Raw genomic sequence first — 18,279 nt, forward strand, 5'->3', positions numbered from 1 at the left:
TCATCCCTGTAGTCAACAGAACATGCTTCCCATGCGCTCGCTTATGTACCCACCGAACCATCATGGAATGTCAATTTACCAGAAAGAGCTCCAGCCCGTCCTCCCGCCACCCCATTCATGCCGTAAAAAAAATACAACACACACACGACTCTGGATGTGTCCATCATCTTCCGAGCCTGCTAAAGTCATTCCTTGCCTGCCTCTCTTCAGCGCCTAGGAGAAGACCGCGCGCTTGCCGCACTCCCCGTGGCCCATCCCTGATGAACGCTGTTCCTCACAATCATAGCCGCAGCCGTGGCCGCCGACTGCCGCTCCTTCTGCCGGCTGCGGTCCTTGAGGTACCACGTCGCCTCGGGTCGCATGCGGAGAATGCGCAGGATCATGTCGTCGTTGGGGTCCGCCTGCGCCTCCTTGCGCTTCTCCTCCTTGGCCCGCCGCATCGTCCCCAGGTTACGGCTCATCATGATGCTCTTCCCGCGCCGGATCGTGCCCATGCTCCCGAACGCCGCCGCCCCCGTCGTGGGAGCCGGGCCCAGGGACACCGGCGCCGAGAGCCGGCTGTGCTGCATGAGCGCCTGCTGCGCCCGCTGTGCCGTAGCCGCCGCTATGCGCTCCGACTCGCGGATTAGGTTGTTGGTATCCTCGAAGTAGAAGAAGTTGAGCGTCGCCAGCTCGTGCCACTTAGGCGACTTGAGGTCGTTCTGTAAGACGCCCAGCTCCGCTCCCGTCTCGTCCTTGGCGTTGAAGAACTTGAAGAGCGTGTCCAGCCAAATGTACACCGTGTCCATCTCCTTCTGGCTGAGTTGTCGCTGCTCCGATGGCTTGTCCGACAAGGGCGGCACCAGAAGGCCCTCGACGGCCAGGAGGACCTCCTTCCAGAGGCGAAGCATGACGGACCGCATCGTGTCTTTCGTCAATGTCTGACTCATGACGGAAAAGTTGTCGAAGAAGTAGTCGCAGAGAGGCCCCAGTGAGTCTTCGATGTCTTGCCGTGTCAGCACTACCGGCATCGTCGAAGCCCTCTTCTTCCAAAGGCTCGTCACAGACGCGCCGATGCCACCGCTCTTGAGAAGGTTTCGGAGCGTCTCAAGCGAAATGGTCGCGTTGATCTGGTCCCGAAGCTACCATGGATTGCCTGTTAGCGTACGCTTTTCAAATCTCGGCAAAAAACATAAAAAAGCATGGAGGACCAAGATCGGATCTCACCTTGTCAGTAATCTTCCGGACCATGGACTGTTCAGTGCGTTTCAAGTCCCTGAATGCCTTGCCAAACTGGAACTCAATGTCGTCTCGCTCGCCTTCCATGCTGATCTTCACCAGGAGCCTGCCCTGGGAGTCAAGGTCGAGCCAGACTTCTCGGGGGATGTAGTCGCTAAAGTGCAGCGGGTCTAGCTTAAATGACGTCCGCCCAACGTAGTCGTGATCCCCGAACATGTCGTCGTCCCATATCGTGGCGAGGATGGTGATCGGCGCCGTTACCGTGATGTCTATGGTCTCATCCCAACGCGGATTCAAGTTCTTACGGATGACTCTAGTTTTGTGAAGACGATTCTGGCACTCGTCCACCAGGACGACGTAAGGATCACTGAATCCGTTCGTGTCGCACACCTTGAGGTCCTCGGCCTCCACGACCTTGACCGTAAAGTTATACTTGTTGGGTTTCCTGGGCTGCGCTTTGGGACCTTCCACCTGACGGATGATCTCGGCACACATATCCACATTTATTGACCTTTCCAGCTTATCGAGCTCTTGCTTGGCGTACTCGATATTGTTGAGCATGACAAAAACCTGGTCGGGATGTTAGAATGATCTTTTTACGACTTAATGGACCCTGGGCAGGATGGGTTCGTTACGCACCTGTGAGTTGAAGTTGTAAGGGGTGGGCTTCTCCTTGGAGTTCCAGGCATCTTTGGCATACTTGAGGAACTTTTCCTGTGCTGTCCGAGACGCGGTGGCGAGCTCCTCGGGCGAGGGCCGGTCCATATCTGCGGCGAAAATCTTACTGACCAGCTCGCAGTACTTTTCGATCCCCACAGCGAACGAATGAGCCAGCCGCGTCATGAAGCGGGCGTGATGATACTCGTTCTCCCAGTGCAGATCCTCGATCTGGGCAGCTGTTTGCCTAAACAGCATGAACAGGTCGACAATGGAAACGCTGTGCCGTTCGGCATCTAGAGGCGGTTGGTCCGCATTCGAAGGCCTAACTCCGAAGTTGTCTTGCTTGATGGCATTCTCGACGAACTCTTGCATTCTACCCTCTGTGGTCTTAATCCACCTCCACACGAAGCCTTCCAGTAAAGCCTCGACGTCGAATGCGAAGGGCTGGTTTGGTAGGTACTGGCGGTGGTGGCCACGCAGCGTCACAAGCTCTCGGTACAAGTCGAACCCGTCCTGGATGTCAATCTCCTCTCCATTAGTTTGGGCGGTCTCAATGGACTTTGCGATGATATGTTCTGCGTCTTTTTCGAACAACGGAAGCGTACTCTCCACGAGTATGGCCAGTGGCCTCACCCCCATGATTTCCGGCGCGTTCCTGTACCGCTTTTGGATCTTGGTAATGCGGCTGACCACCAGCTTGCCCATCTCCACAACATGGCAGAATTGCCACGCCGCGGCGTCATCTGGCAATTTAGCCTCGACGATGGCCGTATAGAGTTCCTGTGCAGATCTCCGGAGCCGTTCGCTGACCTGGGTAGCAAAGTCCTCCATTTGCCCAGACCGCGGCGAGAAACCGGGGTCATTTTGGACGTGGTTTTCGAGGAGGTGCATAACCATCCCGATATTGGGAGGACTTTGGCCGTAGCATCCTTGGAGCTGATCGTAGAGATCCCGCAAGAGCGCATCATGAAGGAGTTGCAATGTGTGCTGATGGGCGGCGTAATCGTGGAGCGTCCAGAGTGACCGGTCGATCCCGGTGAGCCCAACGGCATACTGCTCAATGTGAGGAGGCTTCTTGAATTCCGTTCCCGCGCTCTTGACAAAGTCCAAGCAGATGGCCAGCTCATCCACCCCTATTCTATGATCGAGGAAACGCCTGGATGCTACTTCTAGGAACGCGACCAGCCTCGAGAACTGAGGCACCCGCCAGTATACACAGAGCTCGACCAGAAATTCCACGGTGTGTTTGGATAACGGTGCATACGGTAGCTCGGGGTCTGAATTGCGATGATCATGATCCATACAGTAAGAGAGGATCGATTTATAGAAAGCCCGGGGATCTGGGGGTATGAACGTGTACGTAGGGTCGTCAACGGTCCGGATTGTGCTCGGGGCATCGTCCAGCGATAGGGAGCTTAGGCTTAGGGAATGGTCGAGCGTGGGACTCGAATAATCGCCACTGGCGATGGCTCTGCCCAGGTCAGCATATGCTTGATCGTCCCCATAAAATGACTGCGGTCGTCCTGGTAAAGGTTTGCTATCGAGGCCCGTAGATGCCGAGGCGGACGAGGAGGAGGCTTTGGCCAGTTCAGGCTTCGCTGTGAGGATGTCGAGGAGTATCTGTGAGAGATGAGGTGCCTCCGACCGCTTCCACGCCTCGAACGCCTCGTCTAGGTCGAAGTCCTGCTTGCGCAACGCGCCGGTGGCAGCGGAATTCAACCTGTGCTGGTATGCCTTGAGATCCTGCAGAGCAGCCTTCTCGGTCCAGATCGACATGTGGGCATCGATATCAGCCTGTGCATCGGCGGGCTGGCGGTCGAAGATGCGCGACACGAGCAAGACCATGGGCATATCCTTGACGTCGTGGCTGATGGGAACAGTGACCTCGATCATTATGCCGCCGTTTTGGCCGGTGACAGCGGCTAGGTTCTGGTCGTTGGTGAGGAGCTTGTTCTCCAGGGTGCCGAGGCGGCTCATGAGCTCGGGCCTGTCCCGATCCGCCCCATTCTCACGAAGCATATGGGAGACCAAACGCACAAACAGAGCGATGTGTCGGTCGGCTAATAGTTTCGAGGAGTCGTCGTGCGCGGAACCGTTGTGGGCGGCGGTCGACTGGGCCGCTTTGCGAGCGGAGGAGTAAAACATGAGGATGTAGGGCTCAATCTTCCTGTCCTTATCCACCGACTTTTGGAACGCCCTCTCGGTGAAGGAGTTGAAGGCGAGCGCAAAGCTCCTCTTGACGGCCGGATCGTTATAGCCTGGTAGCGGGGACGTGCCCTGGAGAACCTCTTTCATCTTCTTTTCCAAGTCGGGGCGAAAACCATGGGGCAGTCTGACGCTGCCCGAGGCGAATTGGCCGATTAAGGCGCTGGAGTTCTGCCGCTCAACGGGTTTCGGCGCCGGGACCCATTGTTTTCGCTTCGTCGGTGGCTGCAATAGATGATTGAGGTAGGCGATGCGGAGGGCGAAGGAGTAAGCTTCGTCGTAGCTGACAGTCTGCTGTTGGGCTCGGGAAGACGCCCTCGACCGGGTAGTGCTCCTGCTGCTATCGAGGCGACGATGCAGGTAAGAACGGGTTGAGGCAGATGACATAGTGAGATGAGTAGCAGGATGGTGAGGGTGACCGGAGAAGGAATTAACACAAGGCGTCGAGGGACGATTGCGGACGAGAGTTGACCTCCCTGGCGGCCACTGCCGCGCAGTGTACGGAGCTGGAGCTTCGATGAAGAGCAAGGGAGGGACCTATAACGTCGTGAGAATAGGGTGTCGGAGCTGTCGGCTTCGCGAATATGGCTCAACAAAGGAAGCACGGGGTATATTCTGGACGGAGGGTTTGGTGGCTTTCATTCACGGAGGAGACGCGTTGTCAAGCTGGTGACGTTGGGCGATGGTGATGGGAGGTCCTAGGGTGAGGTACGACCCAAGCAAGATGATGGTAGGGAGTCCCCGACGGACGGAGCAGGTAATTACAGGTACCTTAGGTACCTCCGTAGGGTACACGTACATAAGGTACCTTAGTGACACGCGCCCCCACCCGCTGCTGGCACAACGCAGCATTTCAGCCAATGGACCTGCCGACTGCTTGAAGGTCTGTGGCAGCAACGGCAGGGGTTCTTCGGTACTCCTACCCCCCAGGTGCTAATAAACTTAGCTGACCGAACAGCAACAACGTCATGATGAGTGTGCGCATGTCAATACCGCCAAATCCCTTCTTCGTACATCCATGCGAGAACCGAAATGAGCCCCAAGTCGCAACTCGCTTAAAATCGATTGCCTTTGGAAGAACAACTATCATGCTACACGAATTGGCAACGGCTAACAAGCGTATTCATGCGATGGTGAGGATCAAACCTGCTATCCAAACGAAATTTGTATCCGTCTTGGAACTCCCTTCAACGAATATTCACCTATTGACGGGAATAAAAGAATGCGATGTAAAATCACGAAACGATCCATTGACCGAAGCTTCGTAGCCCGAGTTAGTTATATCAGTACGACTTTTCACCTGCGGCTGTCCTTGAAATTGAGGCGATTCCTAGGTACGGTACGTGTACAAGAAATGAGGGTGTTTCAGGGGAGCAGCAGCGTCACGCGCAACACGTAAGAAAGTATCTCTGTCTGATTGGCAAGCGCCTTGGTGGGGTATTTACAATGCAGTACATAGGAGGTACTACATGCGGAGTACTTTGGTAGTCATTCATATGCGTGGTATCACCAGCTAGGTACGGGTATGTACAGAAAGTGTATGTACGTACATGTGCTTAAATCGTTCCTGCCTCCCACACCCCTAACTGCTTGGTCCGTTGTGTCACCACCACAACCAGTTGAACCCTAGAGTCAGATTCTCCACGAACTCAACCCCATCCTCCATTCCCCATCTCATCGGCTTACACTTCGAGCTTCCCACTACCGATTTACCCATTCAACCGACGTCACCTGCATCCGTCAGTCGGAACTTTCAAACACGACACCGGGTACACGCTAATGAACCTCTACTAACATGGAGTGCTGACGCCTGGCCTGGACAAACAACAGAAACACAGAAGGAGGCTGTGTTCCGACTCACGAGGCAGGAAACTGAAGCCCACCACCTCAGTGCCCGTGCCCACCACCGAACCGTTACCCGGCAGATAGGTACAACAGTCACTAAAAGTATCTACAGTACCCCTCTTCTACTATCGGCTCTTCTTTTCGCCTCTTTCCTCGATTTGCGACTGTGACTCGGCTCAACTTTTTTTTCCTCTCCTTCTTCTTTGTCCAACTCGACTTCACCCAGCCCTATTTGATCTCAGTGCCGGATCTCCTTATTTCGGCTGCCTTGATCTGAACACCACGGAATCCATCCCCACTTTCCTTCGGAGGGACACCGTGTAGCCTCTTCCACTTCTTCATCCATCTTCCTGACAGGGCAGACATGCCGCAGCCAAGCTTTCTGCCAGTACTCGTACCATCGCCAGCACAATCAGCATCACAGGTCTTGATCACCGTTACTACACCATTTCCGTCTTCGACCTTCTATTAGCCTCTCTCCCTTTTTAATTCTTTTTTTCCCCTTTCACTACAGGCAACACTCTCAACCCCCCACATGCCCTTGAGATAGTGACTTGCCAGTCCTTCGTCACTTTGTCCTCCCCACCAACCCCAAGCCATCGCCTTTGTGCACCTGCCACGGTCCTTAAACCTCCTTGTTTCGACTGCGTGCACATCTGATGCGGCTGATGGCCCACTGTTCACATCTTGGGTCACATTCACGACATCCGCGCGCTTGCCTCTGCACCAACTTTACTTCAATTGTGCTACGTTTTCTTTGCGACCAAGATTCCACACCATAATATCCCCCACCGCTTTCCCACCTCTATAATCACTTTGATTAACGTCTCTTCTCACTGGCTCTGTCCATTGCCTTCTTTTATGGTCGCCTCAACATGGGTAACGTTAGCAGTCGCCCCGATGAAGGGGCAGCTCTCTATCTGAGAGACCAGAATAGACGTAGGCATACCTTTGCTTTCCTACCTCTACTATGTGCGCGCGCTGAGCTGACTTTCATACCTTCTTTCCTCTGCTTTAGTCTTGATATCGTCATTAGTCATTTCCAACCCGCGCTCCGGCTCGTCAATCCAAATAACTCCCAACGCTTTCCCTGCCTCTCGAGTCACCGTTTCCCGTCCCACAGGCGAGACTGCCCCCATAGAATTCATCCAAGTGAGTATGCACCCAAGAAACACTAGTTCATTTCTTGGTCGACCGACCGGGCTAACATTCGCGGCTACAGGACACAGATCAATCGAATCCTAGCGCGGGCCCGAACTTCATCCTCAAGCTCAACAGCGACGACGAGCTCGTCTTTACCTTCTCCTTCATCACTCGCCAGGCACAGCAACTTGTCCAGACCGCCAACGATGCCCCCGAAACCCTTGCACCTCTTGATACCCACATCAGCAGCCTCACCTACGTCTACGCCTCCACATCGCGCGAGGTTGAGAACCTGGTGACCCGCGAATTCCATGCAGACCCCAATCTCCATAAGAACGCCAATGTCGAGCTTGTGGGCGATTACTCTACAGGTGGTAGTCCTTCCGTCACATTCGAATGGACATGGAAGTGGAAACCGCCTAAGAACTTCGAGGATAAGGGAGGTGGTTGGAGGAATTCGTGTAGCGTGCGTATAATCTGCAAACTTCTTTTCTTCTCTGCCTTGTCTCACTTCTGACACGATAAACGGACAGTTCGTCGAATACGATTCTCGCGCCCACCGCCTGCACACCCTTGCGAGTTTCTCTTACTGGGTAGCGAGTGAGTTCTCGACACCCTCCGCCGCACTTGCATCTGAGAACGGCCAGACTTTATATGCTAATGTCTTTCAGATACCTCGTCACCCATGAGCCACCCAAACTCTCCTTCGCCGCTCTTCCACCTCGCCCCGCCTCCCAAGATCCGTGTAGCATCTTCCCAATCTGTCGACTCCCGTATCAGTAACATCGAGTTGGAGGAACCAGGCTCGCCCGTTTCTGCCGCTGGATCGCAGGTGCCTCTGACGGCCGTACAGCAGCCCCTTCCGCCTCCTCCACAAGAGCCAGTCAAGGTTGATGTGGCGTGCCCTAAACCTGGCGACGACAACGTCACCATCAGCGACGACGGGCCGGTTTTCCGAGCCACCATCAAGGCCTTGGAACAAAAGACGGGGAATATGCGGGTGCAAATGAAGCGCGTTCTGAAGAAAGCTGAGCAGGCGCAGGAAGCCCAGACGGAAGCGACCGCGAGATTCGAGTCTTTTATGGAGGCACTACGCGAGGCGGCATCCACAAACGCAAATGCAGTGCAGCCTGCGATCGACCACTACTTCAACAAGATTGCCAAGGAAATCTTGGAATATGAACAGAAGAATGCGCGCTGCCTGCAGAAAATCGTGATCGAGCCTCTGAGCAAGGTCTACACGTTCGACATAAAACAGGCCGAGAACAAGAAAAGGGATTTTGAAGAGGAGAGCAAGGACTACTATGCATATCTTTCTCGTTATCTCGGCCAGCGGCACGACTCGGTCAAGGCCAAGAAACTTGCCGAAAGTGATACGAAATATCAAGCGAAGCGTCGCACGTTTGAACTAAGACGCTTCGACTACTCCAGCTTCATGCAGGACTTGCACGGCGGCCGCAAGGAGCAGGAGGTTCTCTCCCATCTCACGCGATATGCCGACGCGCAGGCGAGGGGCTTTCTTGACACAGCCAAAAAGATCGAAGCCCTGCTTCCGCAACTGGAGGCCCTCACCAACGAGGTTCACGAGGCAGACAAAGAATTCCAGTACCAAAGACGCGAGCGCGAGGAGAAGAGGCGGCTGCTCGAAAAAGGGAACCACCCGTATTCGGATCCCGATCTGACATCGCCGCCTCCCGCGGGCAACGCGTACACTTCCGTTGTCAATGGCCAGAATGCCTCGACCTCAGACAGCGAGCTGGGCCGGGCCGACAGCACCAGTTCTCAGCTCAGGACGGGTGTCGCCACCGGCGCCAACGCATCATCAGCTGTAGGGGCTGCCGAGCTGTCCAGATCGCCAGGTAGTGTCGGCGCTTCAAACCTCGGGAGCCCCGCTGCGGCATCCAAGTTCAAGGGCATACGTGACTTAGAGGAAAGAGATCACGCTCAGCTGGTGATCGCAGACAGGAATAACTCGCAGCGAAAAGAAGGCCTCCTATGGGCCATGAGCAGGCCGGGAAGTCATGTAGACCCGCGCAACTTGAACAAGCAGGGCTGGCACAAGTTCGTCTTTTTCCCTTCCCCGGAGATGTTCTGTCCTTGATCGCCCAGCTTTTGCTAACGATTTCCTAGGTTCTGGATTGTTCTTGATCAGGGAAAACTCTCCGAGTACAGCAATTGGAAGCAGAAGCTCGATCTACACATGGATCCCATCGATCTTAGAATGGCGTCAGTACGAGAAGCCCGCAATGCGGAGCGTCGTTTTTGCTTTGAGGTCATCACGCCCCAGTACAAACGCGTGTATCAAGCCACATCGGAGGAGGACATGAACAGCTGGATTACGTCGATCAACAACGCTTTGCAAAGTGCGGTAGAAGGGCGTCTGCTCGAGAAGCCTGGCCTATCGCCGCCACCTTCCAGCGGCGGTTCGAGCAGCCTCAAGAGGGACATTGGGTCCATTTTGACCGGTAAGGGGCCGTCGGGACATGGTAACCATCACGCGAGCGCGACTACGAGCACCGGTAGCGGCACGCCGGCTCGGCGTATCACAGTGGGCGGGAGGCCGGCCACATCGCGCGCACCTAGCTCCGGCTACGACGACAACCCAGACAAGCTGCTTCAGATGCTGCGCAATAACGACCAAGGCAACTGTTGGTGTGTGGACTGCGGGTCCGGGGCCAAGGTCGAATGGGTCTCGATCAACCTGGCTGTCATCCTCTGCATTGAGTGCAGCGGCATTCACCGATCCCTGGGCACGCACATCAGCAAAGTGAGGTCTCTCACGCTCGACATCACGTCCTTCACGCCCGATATTGTCGAGTTGCTGCTTCTCGTTGGTAACCGGGTTGCGAACATGGTATGGGAAGCCAAGCTCGACCCGGCGGTCAAGCCGGGGCCGCAGGCAACCCGAGAGCAGCGGCTCAGGTTTATCACGGCCAAGTACGTGGACAGGGCATTTGTGGAGCCCCTATCGCCTACGCTGTCACGGTACGCAACGGCGGAGGAGACGCTCCTGGCAGGAATCAAGAAGAACGAGATACAGCAGGTCATCTACGCGCTGGCACTGAAGGCGAACCCGAATGCTACGGACAAGTCACGAGGCACACATGCGGTATTCCTGGCGCTGGCCGCAGCCGACCCGGCATCGCCTTCTCCGCCCGGAGGTCAACAGCCCGAGCCTGACAAGCCGGTCTCGTTTCCGGTAGCGGAATTGTTGATGCAGAACGGGGCGGAGATGCCAGCCAGCATGCCGGCATTCCCGCTGAGCCGTAGGGCCCAGATGTACGTGGAGCAGAAGAGGGGCCGGGCGAGCGGATTTGCGGGCGACTCGGTGGGGACTCTGCGGCCGAATCTAAGCGTGAGTGAGCGGTACCAGCAGGAGAAGGAAGCGAGGCTGCAGAAGAGAGTGAGCGCTGGCGGGCGTCTGGCTAAGAGCCCAATTCCGGAGAGGTAGCGACCTACTTGTTTGAGCCGGCTGCCCACTTTCCATCTTTGCATGGCGCAGGACCGGGTGGTACGACGATCACCGTCGCTGGACCGCACGTGTTGGATGGTGGACGATCATAACGGCCGGGTTCACAGGCTACGATGGGTGGACACATTCAGGAAAAGCAAAGGGTAAGGGTGATGAGGACAAATGAGGGGGAGCTCCCGGCGCACATGATGATTCCATGATGATTCTTGATTTTCCCTGATGGGAAAGCGATCGAACTGGTACGTCTGGTTTGGACAGTACGAGGTCAAGTCGGCGCGTTTGCTTTTTTTTTTTTTTTCTCTCTTTCTTCTTGCTCTTTCAACTAATTCAGCCGAAAGACGTATATATGTGCTCTTCTGCACTTTATATCTGTTGTGCGGGAGGGGCCTTCTCTGCCCTCGGTCAGAAGAGATGAAGTATCACGGCCGGGTTGGAAGGGAACTAATGAAGGACACGGCGGATATCACTTTCGCCAGTTTGGCCGGATAGGTATCGACGCATTACGCACGAGAAAGGGAGGTCGTTTGCTGCAGGTCTTGCTAGTTGGTTTGTGTAGATAAGGCCTGGTTAATGGTAATGACACGATGAAGCCACTCGGGCGTGGAAACATTTGAGGCATCGACTGAGTCTTAGGGAGCCCTTCCTTTTTTTCTTCTTTTTTTTCTTTTTTTTCTTTTTTCTTCTTTTTTTTTCTTCTTATCTTTTCCCTTGATACCTCGATGGAGTTTTATGAGCAGGGTATGATGTTAGTTGCGTAACAAAAGAACCCCCAGGTCAGCAGAGCTGTGTTAGTGGAGAGGAGGTCATCCGAGACTTGAGGGTAAAGCGAGCAAGACATGACAAGGCCATGTGCCCTCTGGGACGGACGTAATGATAGACGTCGCATTTCCGTGGTTTTACTAAGGTATTACGATCGATTATTCTTGTACCAAGGTATACGAAGTCATGGTAAGGTACCTGTGTTAAAAGGTTCGTATTTTCTTTCCCCGCCCAAGCAGATAAGAGCCTGCTGCCTATTTTCGCGGGAGCTAGGACCTGACTTTTAGCCCTACCTAGGTCCTAAAAAGGAAAAAGAAGGCAAAAGAAGGCCGAAGAGAAAAAAAGACCAACCTCAGCCACTTGGTACAACCCCATCTTGGACTCCTGAAACGCAGGACAACACAGGGAGACTACACAGCACTTATACTGCCAAATGTGCGTGCTGTGTGCTCTGCTCAGCCACTACCATGGCTTGCCTCTCTGCTGCTCGTGACCAAAGGCTTGTGTTGTGGTCAGTCGTTTTGGTCATTATAACCATCATAAACACCGGAGGCAGCGCGGGGCTGGGTGTCAGTATCCCATACAGGTACTAGTCACGAGTCCGAGCCAAGAGGGTTCAAAAGTCAGGCAGAGCGATATATTTCGTGCTTTTTCCATTTCCTTTTGGGGTCCTTTCAGAACGTCCCGTCCCCCCCAAGATGTGAAAGGGGACGCACGCATGTTTGTTCGCCCTCGACTTTGCCCCGCCACATCGACCAATTAATAGGAACGTTGCACCACTGTATTGCCGTTGAAGCCCTCCCGTTCCCCGTTCCCCGTTCCCCGTTCCCCTGCGCCCTACGCACAGGCACTTGCCCGGTGTACCAATTCGTACAGAACAGTGGGTCCGTCTCTCTCCCACGAACCCAGCACAGGTACTCCATACACTAAGGTACTGCAAAAGACGTTTGGAAGGTGGGCTAATGCGAGGTATGCTAGGTACAGATACCTCTGCACTGCTTCTCCAGAGAGCACAGGTCATCAGCACCCTGAAAAGCTCGCTGGTATCCAACAGCTCTGACTCCTTATCCAATCTTTACTTTCTTTTACTTTACGCATCATCGAGGGCCCGCCCATGATTCGGCTTGTTTAGTCCCCGGTCAACCCTCTCATTTATGCCGAAGTTCAAGTAACACTAGATTCATTCGAGCCTTTCTCCCCCGGTACACTCGTTAGAACCTTTTTCTTTAGTCTCCCGAGTCGTCATACCTTCAATAACTACCTAGTTCTATTCGCGTCACTCCCGACAGGGCCGAACCTCTGGAACCTACCTTTCCGACCTCTCCTAGCCGACTACTGTCACGGCTCAGGTGTCAAAGCACAGCACAGTTGGCGCTTTTTTATATTTTTCTTCTTCTTCTTCCTCTTCTTGTTCTTTTTTTCTTCTTTTTTTATAGCTACTTTTGGTTGCTGTTGGTCGCTCTTCATCCCCAGCTCCGTGTTTTCTCGCTCCTGTCCACCAGGGCTTCGTGCGCCGTGCTTCGTACCCCCATCCTTCGTGCTTCCCACCCAGACGGAAGGCGATGGCCCCCCCCCGCGCCGAGAAGAGCCAATTGAAGCGCCCCCGAGTGAGTCCGGCCCTGTTCTCTCCAGCTCTCTGGCGCTCCCTGATTGACCGCGGCCTCTGTTTCAAGGGCTCGCTTCCGGAGGACGACCTGGACTCCAAGAAGCCCCGCCGCTCCGAGAGGCTCTCCGTCAACGCCAACTCTGCTGCCGCCCCGGACAACAACAAGGCCAGGACCAAGGCCAAGGGCGCCGCCAACAAGACCCCCGTCACACACGAACAGCACCTGCCTTCCCCGCTGACCCATCTGGGCACCACCGAGTCCGAGTCCGAAGAGGCCCTGCGCAAGGAACCGACGGCCACGCCGCCCCAAGGCCGCCCGAGCCAGGTGAACCCGAGGGAGGATACCGTGTCGCAGACCAATGTCCTGTCTTCGCCGCCGCAGGATACGCAGGCGTTTTCCCAGTACCCGCCGGAGACCAGGGACACTTTCCCCGGTGAAGTGGAGGACGAGGCGAGGGAGGGCGTATGGGGGTACCTGCTCCCGCTCAATGCCAAGTATGGTCCCTCTATCGCGATGAGGAAGCGGACGTCCTGCCCTTTGCCGAAGGCGTCCGGCGGCGGTGGGACGGCGGACAGGAAGGGAAAGTCGCCCTTGCGGACAGGGGATGCCAATGGCAATGTGGCTGGCGGGTACTTGATCGGTCGACATCCCGAATGTGGTGAGTAGTGATTTTTCTTTTTCCTCTTTTTTTTTCTTCTTTTCTTTTTTTTTTGTTTGACCTCCTCTCTTACGAAAAATGACCTGGGCTGCGTCGCTGACCGTTGCGTATAGACATCGTTGTGGACGACGCCAGTGTATCGAACCGGCACTGCCTCATCTTCACCGAAAACAAAGGCGGAGACACCGTCGCCATCGTCGAGGACCTCTCCAGCAACGGCACCTTCGTCAACGAAGCCCTCCTGGGCCGAAACCAACGGAGAGAGCTGCAGCAGTCGGACGAGATCGCCGTGCTCGACAAGGAGCGCTTTATCTTCCGGTATCCCAAGACCCGCCAGACCAGCGCCTTCCTGCAGTCGTACACCCTGCTCGAGAAGCTGGGCAAGGGGCACTTTGCCGAGGTGTTCCTCTGCGTCGAGAAGTCGACGGGTCAGCGCTACGCCGTCAAGGTCTTCACCAAGACGCCCGGCATGGAGGAGAGGACGAAGCAGGACGGTCTGCAGCAGGAAATAGCGGTTCTCATGGGCGTGAGCCATCCTAACGTCCTGTGCCTCAAGGATACGTTCAACGAGCGGAATGCCGTCTATCTCGTCTTGGAACTCGCTTCCGAGGGCGAGCTGTTCAATTTTATAGTGCAGAAGCAGAAACTCACCGAAAACGAAACCCGGAAGCTGTTTATTCAACTATTCCAGGGCGTCAAGTACTTGGTTCGTATTCCCTTCCTCCTCGTCCTTCTTCTCATCTTCGCACTCCTCATTTTCGTCCTGCCCCCACCTCTTTGGTGAGCGAACTGCCAGACTGACACGAGCCGGAGCAGCATGAGAGAAATATCGTCCACAGAGACATCAAGCCGGAGAACATTCTCATGGTGGACAAGGACCTCCGTGTGAAGCTTGCCGATTTTGGCCTAGCCAAGATTATCGGCGAGGAGTCATTCACCACAACGCTCTGCGGTACGCCTAGTTACGTGGCGCCGGAGATCTTGGCCGATTCCAAGCACCGCAAGTACACCAAGGCCGTGGACGTCTGGTCTCTGGGCGTGGTATTGTACATCTGTCTGTGCGGCTTTCCTCCATTCTCCGATGAGCTGTTCTCCAAGGATTTCCCCTACACCTTGTCCCAGCAGATCAGGAGTGGTCGGTTCGACTACCCGTCGCCTTACTGGGACTCAGTTGGCGACCCAGCTCGTAAGTAGCCCCGACTTTTCGACTATGCTTTTTCTCTTTTTCGTCCTTTACCTTTCGCCTTTCACATCCCATTCCCCAATTTTTTTTTGTCAGAAAAAGAGGGATGAGTCTAACGACATGGCAGTCGACCTGATCGATTCGATGCTGGTGGTGGACCCCGAACGACGTTACACGATCGACCAATGCCTGGCCCATCCATGGGTGACCCAGGGCCCGCCCAACGTCTACGACAGTACGGATGGCCTGGTTGGCGGCATCCGGGGGCTGGAAGTCCAGCGGCGGGGCATGACTAGAGAGCGGACGCTGCTCGCGTCCCTCAACACGGTGGACGTCGCAACTCGGCCCGTGGGAGACAGCCAGACGCCCGTTAAGATCTTCTCGAAGAACCCCGACGTGCCGGAGGCGGGCAAGGCCGGGGCCTCCGCGATCAAGGAGCCGGGACCAGCGCATAACCGGGCCGTTGGTGAGTTCGTGGCCATGGGGGGCAAGGGGGACGAGCAGCTGTTCTCGAATGACGATAAGAGCGTTTACTCGACAGCAGACGTAACGGATGTGAAGAAGAAGAGCAAGGACCGTCGGTGAAGGGGGCAGTGACTTTTGTGACCCAGCCGCAGCGGGACTTTTGTGTTCAGGGTCCCTGTCTCAGGGCGTATATGGATTGTACGGTTTCTAGTATTGAGGTCTGGTTTGTTTCGTCATTGTATTTCTGAATGGACTATCAGGGATTCGGGGCTTGAGCCGGGGACAGAGGGTCTGTCCAGGCTCGGCGCAACTGACTGGCTGGCTAGGCCGAGCTATTATATATTGGAGACTAGGCAGAACCATCTTTGGTGGGAGCCGTTACTACCCTTTCTAGGTACAGGCAGTTGACGGGACATTGTGGAGGGGTTGTCATTTAATGTCGACAGAACGGGGTTTGCATCCAACATCTAGACCGAAAGGGGTACGGCGTTGTCGCGGGACTCACTAAGGTACCTAAAGGTCCCTGATTAATTATTTTTACCTCTTTGGTTGTATCAGAAGTATGGTGTCGGTTCCGTTTCGGAGTTATGTAAAGTACGTAAGGTAGGTGAAGGTTGTATGTTTCCAGAGCTTCAGATAGCGTAGCAGCATTCTCTCCCTTGAAGTATCAAGAGCTTATCGTGTCAATGGTGGTTGGGAGCTTGAAAATGATTGACAGTTGTTGGAAACTGCCGGCCGGAGATTTGCCGGTCCCAACCGGGTCACCGCCTTCGCGTAGAGGTCCTATTTCGGTTTAGCGCCCCTCCTCGCACAGGCAGAAAAAATTCCGGTGGGCACACTGCAAGGACCATCCAGACTCACCACCCACGCAAGAAACAAGAGACCCCGCTGGGCCACAATCGAAGCAACACCCGTTCTTCGACAACCACCGGCGAAACATCTCGAACCAAACCCACCCCCCTCCTCCTCCTCGCCCTTCATCCCCTCCACGCCGAGGCATCCCCAACACGATCACATCGGACCTGGCGCCCCTCTTTTCAAAACTCCCAACCGTAAATTCGTCGGGCGGGGCCAAAGCGACAGAGATTGAAACGCAATCATGGCGGCCGGATCCACCCAAAATGCGCAGCCCCAGCTGCTCTTCGTGGACGGCACGTTCGCGGAGCTGGCGACCGAGATGGCCGAATACCTGAACGTCGTCGACGAGATCAAGCCCCTGGCCGAAGATGACAGCAAGCGGGACGAGGTCCTGACCAAGCTGGTGCGCGCGTCGGCGGCGCTCAACTCGGTCCCGGAGAAGGAGTTCACGGCGGCGTCCAACCTGATGATCCACCTCGTGATGCAGGCCGAGGAGCCCAAGAGGCACCTGCCGGCGCTGTGCCAAGCCTTCGCCAAACCGATCCCGTCGTCGCCCGTCAACGGCGTCAACCTGAGCCTCAACGCCCTCACTACCGTTTTCAATCTCATCGAACCCAAGAACCCCATCCGCTTCAACGTCTTCTCGGCCATCCTCAAGTTCCTCAAGTCGCACGCCATGTTTGACGTCCTGCAGCCGTATCTGAAGCACATCCCTGCTTGGTTTGAGGACTGGAACACGGGTGATGAGTTTCAGCGGACTATGTATGTCGACATTGCCGACGTTGCGGCCGAGGCCGGCCATGCTGAGTAAGTAGTGCATACTGTCTTTTTTTTTTTTTTTTCCCCTTTTTTCCCTTACTCTTGCTTCGCTCTGGTTGAAAAAAAAAAGCTGAAAAAGTTCATTCATTCCTTCATACTGACAATTCTGGACAAACAGAGATAGCTTTGAATATCTCCTCAAAGCGCTGCGCACCTTCGATGCCGACGACAAGGAGGAGCTCGGCTCCGAGGAGGCGCAGGAGCTCTCCCTGCGGGCCGTCAAGGAAGCCCTCCTGTCCCCGACGCACCTCCTCTTCAACGACCTCCGCAGCATACCCGGCGTGCAGAACCTGAACGAGACGCACCCGGTCTGGGCGCAGCTCCTGGACATCTTCGCCGAGCAGGACCTCGAGGACTACAAGGACTTCAACGACGAGCACGAAGGGTTCATCGAGCAGGAAGGGCTCGACGACGACAAGCTCCTCCGCAAGATGCGCCTGCTCACCTTCGCCAGCCTGGGCGCCCAGACGACGAGCCGCCGCATCGAGTACGGCGCCGTCGCCCGCGCGCTGCAGATCCCGTCCGAGGACGTCGAGATGTGGACCATCGACGTCATCCGCGCGGGCCTCGTCGAGGGCAAGCTCTCCCAGCAGGACCAGGCCTTCCTCGTCCACAAGGTCACCTACCGCGTTTTTGGTACCCGGCAGTGGCAGGAGCTCGCTACCCGGCTGAACTCGTGGCGCGGCACGCTCGCGAACCTGCTCGATGTCGTCCGTAAGGAGGAGGGCAACGCGCGGGCGCAGAAGGAGAGGGAAATGCAGGAGCTCGAGCGTAAGGTGCAGGGCTTGGATAGCGGTAACGGCGGCGGCGGCGGTGGTGGTGGCGGTCGGCAACGCGGTGGTCGTAGGGACGGTCCTCACCGGGAGCCTAAGGAGCCTCGGGAACCCAGACTGAGGACGGAGGATGAGGATTGAAGAGGTTGTGTGGGGAAATGAGGAGGGGAGGAAACGTGGAAAAGAAGACGAACGAGGAGACTGCACCCTCCCTTGATCATATTACGAGACGAGACGCTCTCTGATGACGATCCTAACCTGTTCTTTTGCGATTAAAAACCCGCCCCCGGAGCTCGGGACGAAGGAGAAGGGTGTTACCCATGACGGCTGCGTTTCTGTGGTATAAATGCTTCGCAAGGTGGGGCGAAATGGGGGACAAGGAAGCCGTCGTGTGTCTACCTTTTTGGTTCCTAGGTTACGCTTCGGCTTTAGGCGCTGGGCTTCTGCATTGCGGGTAGGGCTGGCTTGGCTGGCTAGGTTGGCATGAACGAATGGTAAAAGGGAAACCTACCAAATATGTCGGTGCGTCTGACCATCTGTGCATGTCTGAGCATCTTAATGCGAGGAAGTTGGTTCAATAGACAGTGGGGTTCACCTGGCTGGTTGTCTGACCA

The 18,279-nt window shown here is 55.5% G+C and overlaps 6 protein-coding genes across 6 annotated transcripts; 5 read left to right on the plus strand and 1 right to left on the minus strand.

Annotated features, from left to right (window-relative positions):
• Positions 1-109: 109 nt before the first annotated feature.
• Positions 110-4,754, minus strand: SODALDRAFT_314461 (hypothetical protein). The gene is made up of 3 exons (XM_028609262.1): positions 1,858-4,754; positions 1,207-1,788; positions 110-1,121 (listed from the first exon to the last, which is right to left on the minus strand). The coding sequence occupies exons 1-3, from the start codon at positions 4,468-4,470 to the stop codon at positions 207-209; spliced, it is 4,110 nt and encodes a 1,369-aa protein (XP_028464644.1). The 5' UTR covers positions 4,471-4,754; the 3' UTR covers positions 110-206.
• A 683-nt stretch (positions 4,755-5,437) lies between these two features.
• On the plus strand, positions 5,438-6,588 carry SODALDRAFT_361662 (hypothetical protein; the record flags this gene model as incomplete). The annotated part of the gene is made up of 6 exons (XM_028614394.1): positions 5,438-5,478; positions 5,714-5,822; positions 5,922-6,012; positions 6,155-6,246; positions 6,286-6,352; positions 6,443-6,588. The coding sequence occupies 6 exons, from the start codon at positions 5,438-5,440 to the stop codon at positions 6,586-6,588; spliced, it is 546 nt and encodes a 181-aa protein (XP_028464645.1).
• A 215-nt stretch (positions 6,589-6,803) lies between these two features.
• SODALDRAFT_281071 (PH domain-containing protein) lies at positions 6,804-10,522 on the plus strand (the record flags this gene model as incomplete). Its single annotated transcript, XM_028608269.1, has 6 exons — positions 6,804-6,867; positions 6,947-7,080; positions 7,151-7,537; positions 7,605-7,671; positions 7,743-9,132; positions 9,202-10,522. 6 exons carry the CDS (start codon positions 6,804-6,806, stop codon positions 10,520-10,522), a joined length of 3,363 nt encoding a protein of 1,120 aa, XP_028464646.1.
• A 2,342-nt stretch (positions 10,523-12,864) lies between these two features.
• On the plus strand, positions 12,865-15,335 carry SODALDRAFT_325421 (Pkinase-domain-containing protein; the record flags this gene model as incomplete). The annotated part of the gene is made up of 4 exons (XM_028609979.1): positions 12,865-13,567; positions 13,681-14,273; positions 14,384-14,753; positions 14,878-15,335. 4 exons carry the CDS (start codon positions 12,865-12,867, stop codon positions 15,333-15,335), a joined length of 2,124 nt encoding a protein of 707 aa, XP_028464647.1.
• An 812-nt stretch (positions 15,336-16,147) lies between these two features.
• On the plus strand, positions 16,148-18,054 carry SODALDRAFT_380328 (eukaryotic translation initiation factor 3 subunit M). Its single transcript, XM_028615102.1, has 2 exons — positions 16,148-16,880; positions 17,011-18,054. Exons 1-2 carry the CDS (start codon positions 16,315-16,317, stop codon positions 17,804-17,806), a joined length of 1,362 nt encoding a protein of 453 aa, XP_028464648.1. The 5' UTR covers positions 16,148-16,314; the 3' UTR covers positions 17,807-18,054.
• SODALDRAFT_361665 (hypothetical protein) lies at positions 17,986-18,246 on the plus strand (the record flags this gene model as incomplete). Its single annotated transcript, XM_028614395.1, has 2 exons — positions 17,986-18,054; positions 18,124-18,246. The coding sequence occupies 2 exons, from the start codon at positions 17,986-17,988 to the stop codon at positions 18,244-18,246; spliced, it is 192 nt and encodes a 63-aa protein (XP_028464649.1).
• Between the last annotated feature and the right edge of the window lie 33 nt (positions 18,247-18,279).

This window comes from Sodiomyces alkalinus, assembly GCF_003711515.1.
Source record: "Sodiomyces alkalinus F11 unplaced genomic scaffold SODALscaffold_8, whole genome shotgun sequence".
NCBI classification, from domain to species: domain Eukaryota; kingdom Fungi; phylum Ascomycota; class Sordariomycetes; order Glomerellales; family Plectosphaerellaceae; genus Sodiomyces; species Sodiomyces alkalinus.

Excerpts from the sequence above, each read along its gene's own strand:
- SODALDRAFT_380328 (XM_028615102.1), top strand. The coding sequence starts at position 16,315 with ATGGCGGCCGGATCCACCCAAAATGCGCAGCCCCAGCTGCTCTTCGTG. Across the intron at positions 16,881-17,010 it reads GCCGAGGCCGGCCATGCTGA|AGATAGCTTTGAATATCTCC; the intron begins GTAAGTAGTGCA and ends CTGGACAAACAG.
- SODALDRAFT_314461 (XM_028609262.1), bottom strand. The coding sequence starts at position 4,470 with ATGTCATCTGCCTCAACCCGTTCTTACCTGCATCGTCGCCTCGATAGC. Across the intron at positions 1,789-1,857 it reads CTTACAACTTCAACTCACAG|GTTTTTGTCATGCTCAACAA; the intron begins GTGCGTAACGAA and ends CATCCCGACCAG. Across the intron at positions 1,122-1,206 it reads TCCGGAAGATTACTGACAAG|CTTCGGGACCAGATCAACGC; the intron begins GTGAGATCCGAT and ends AATCCATGGTAG.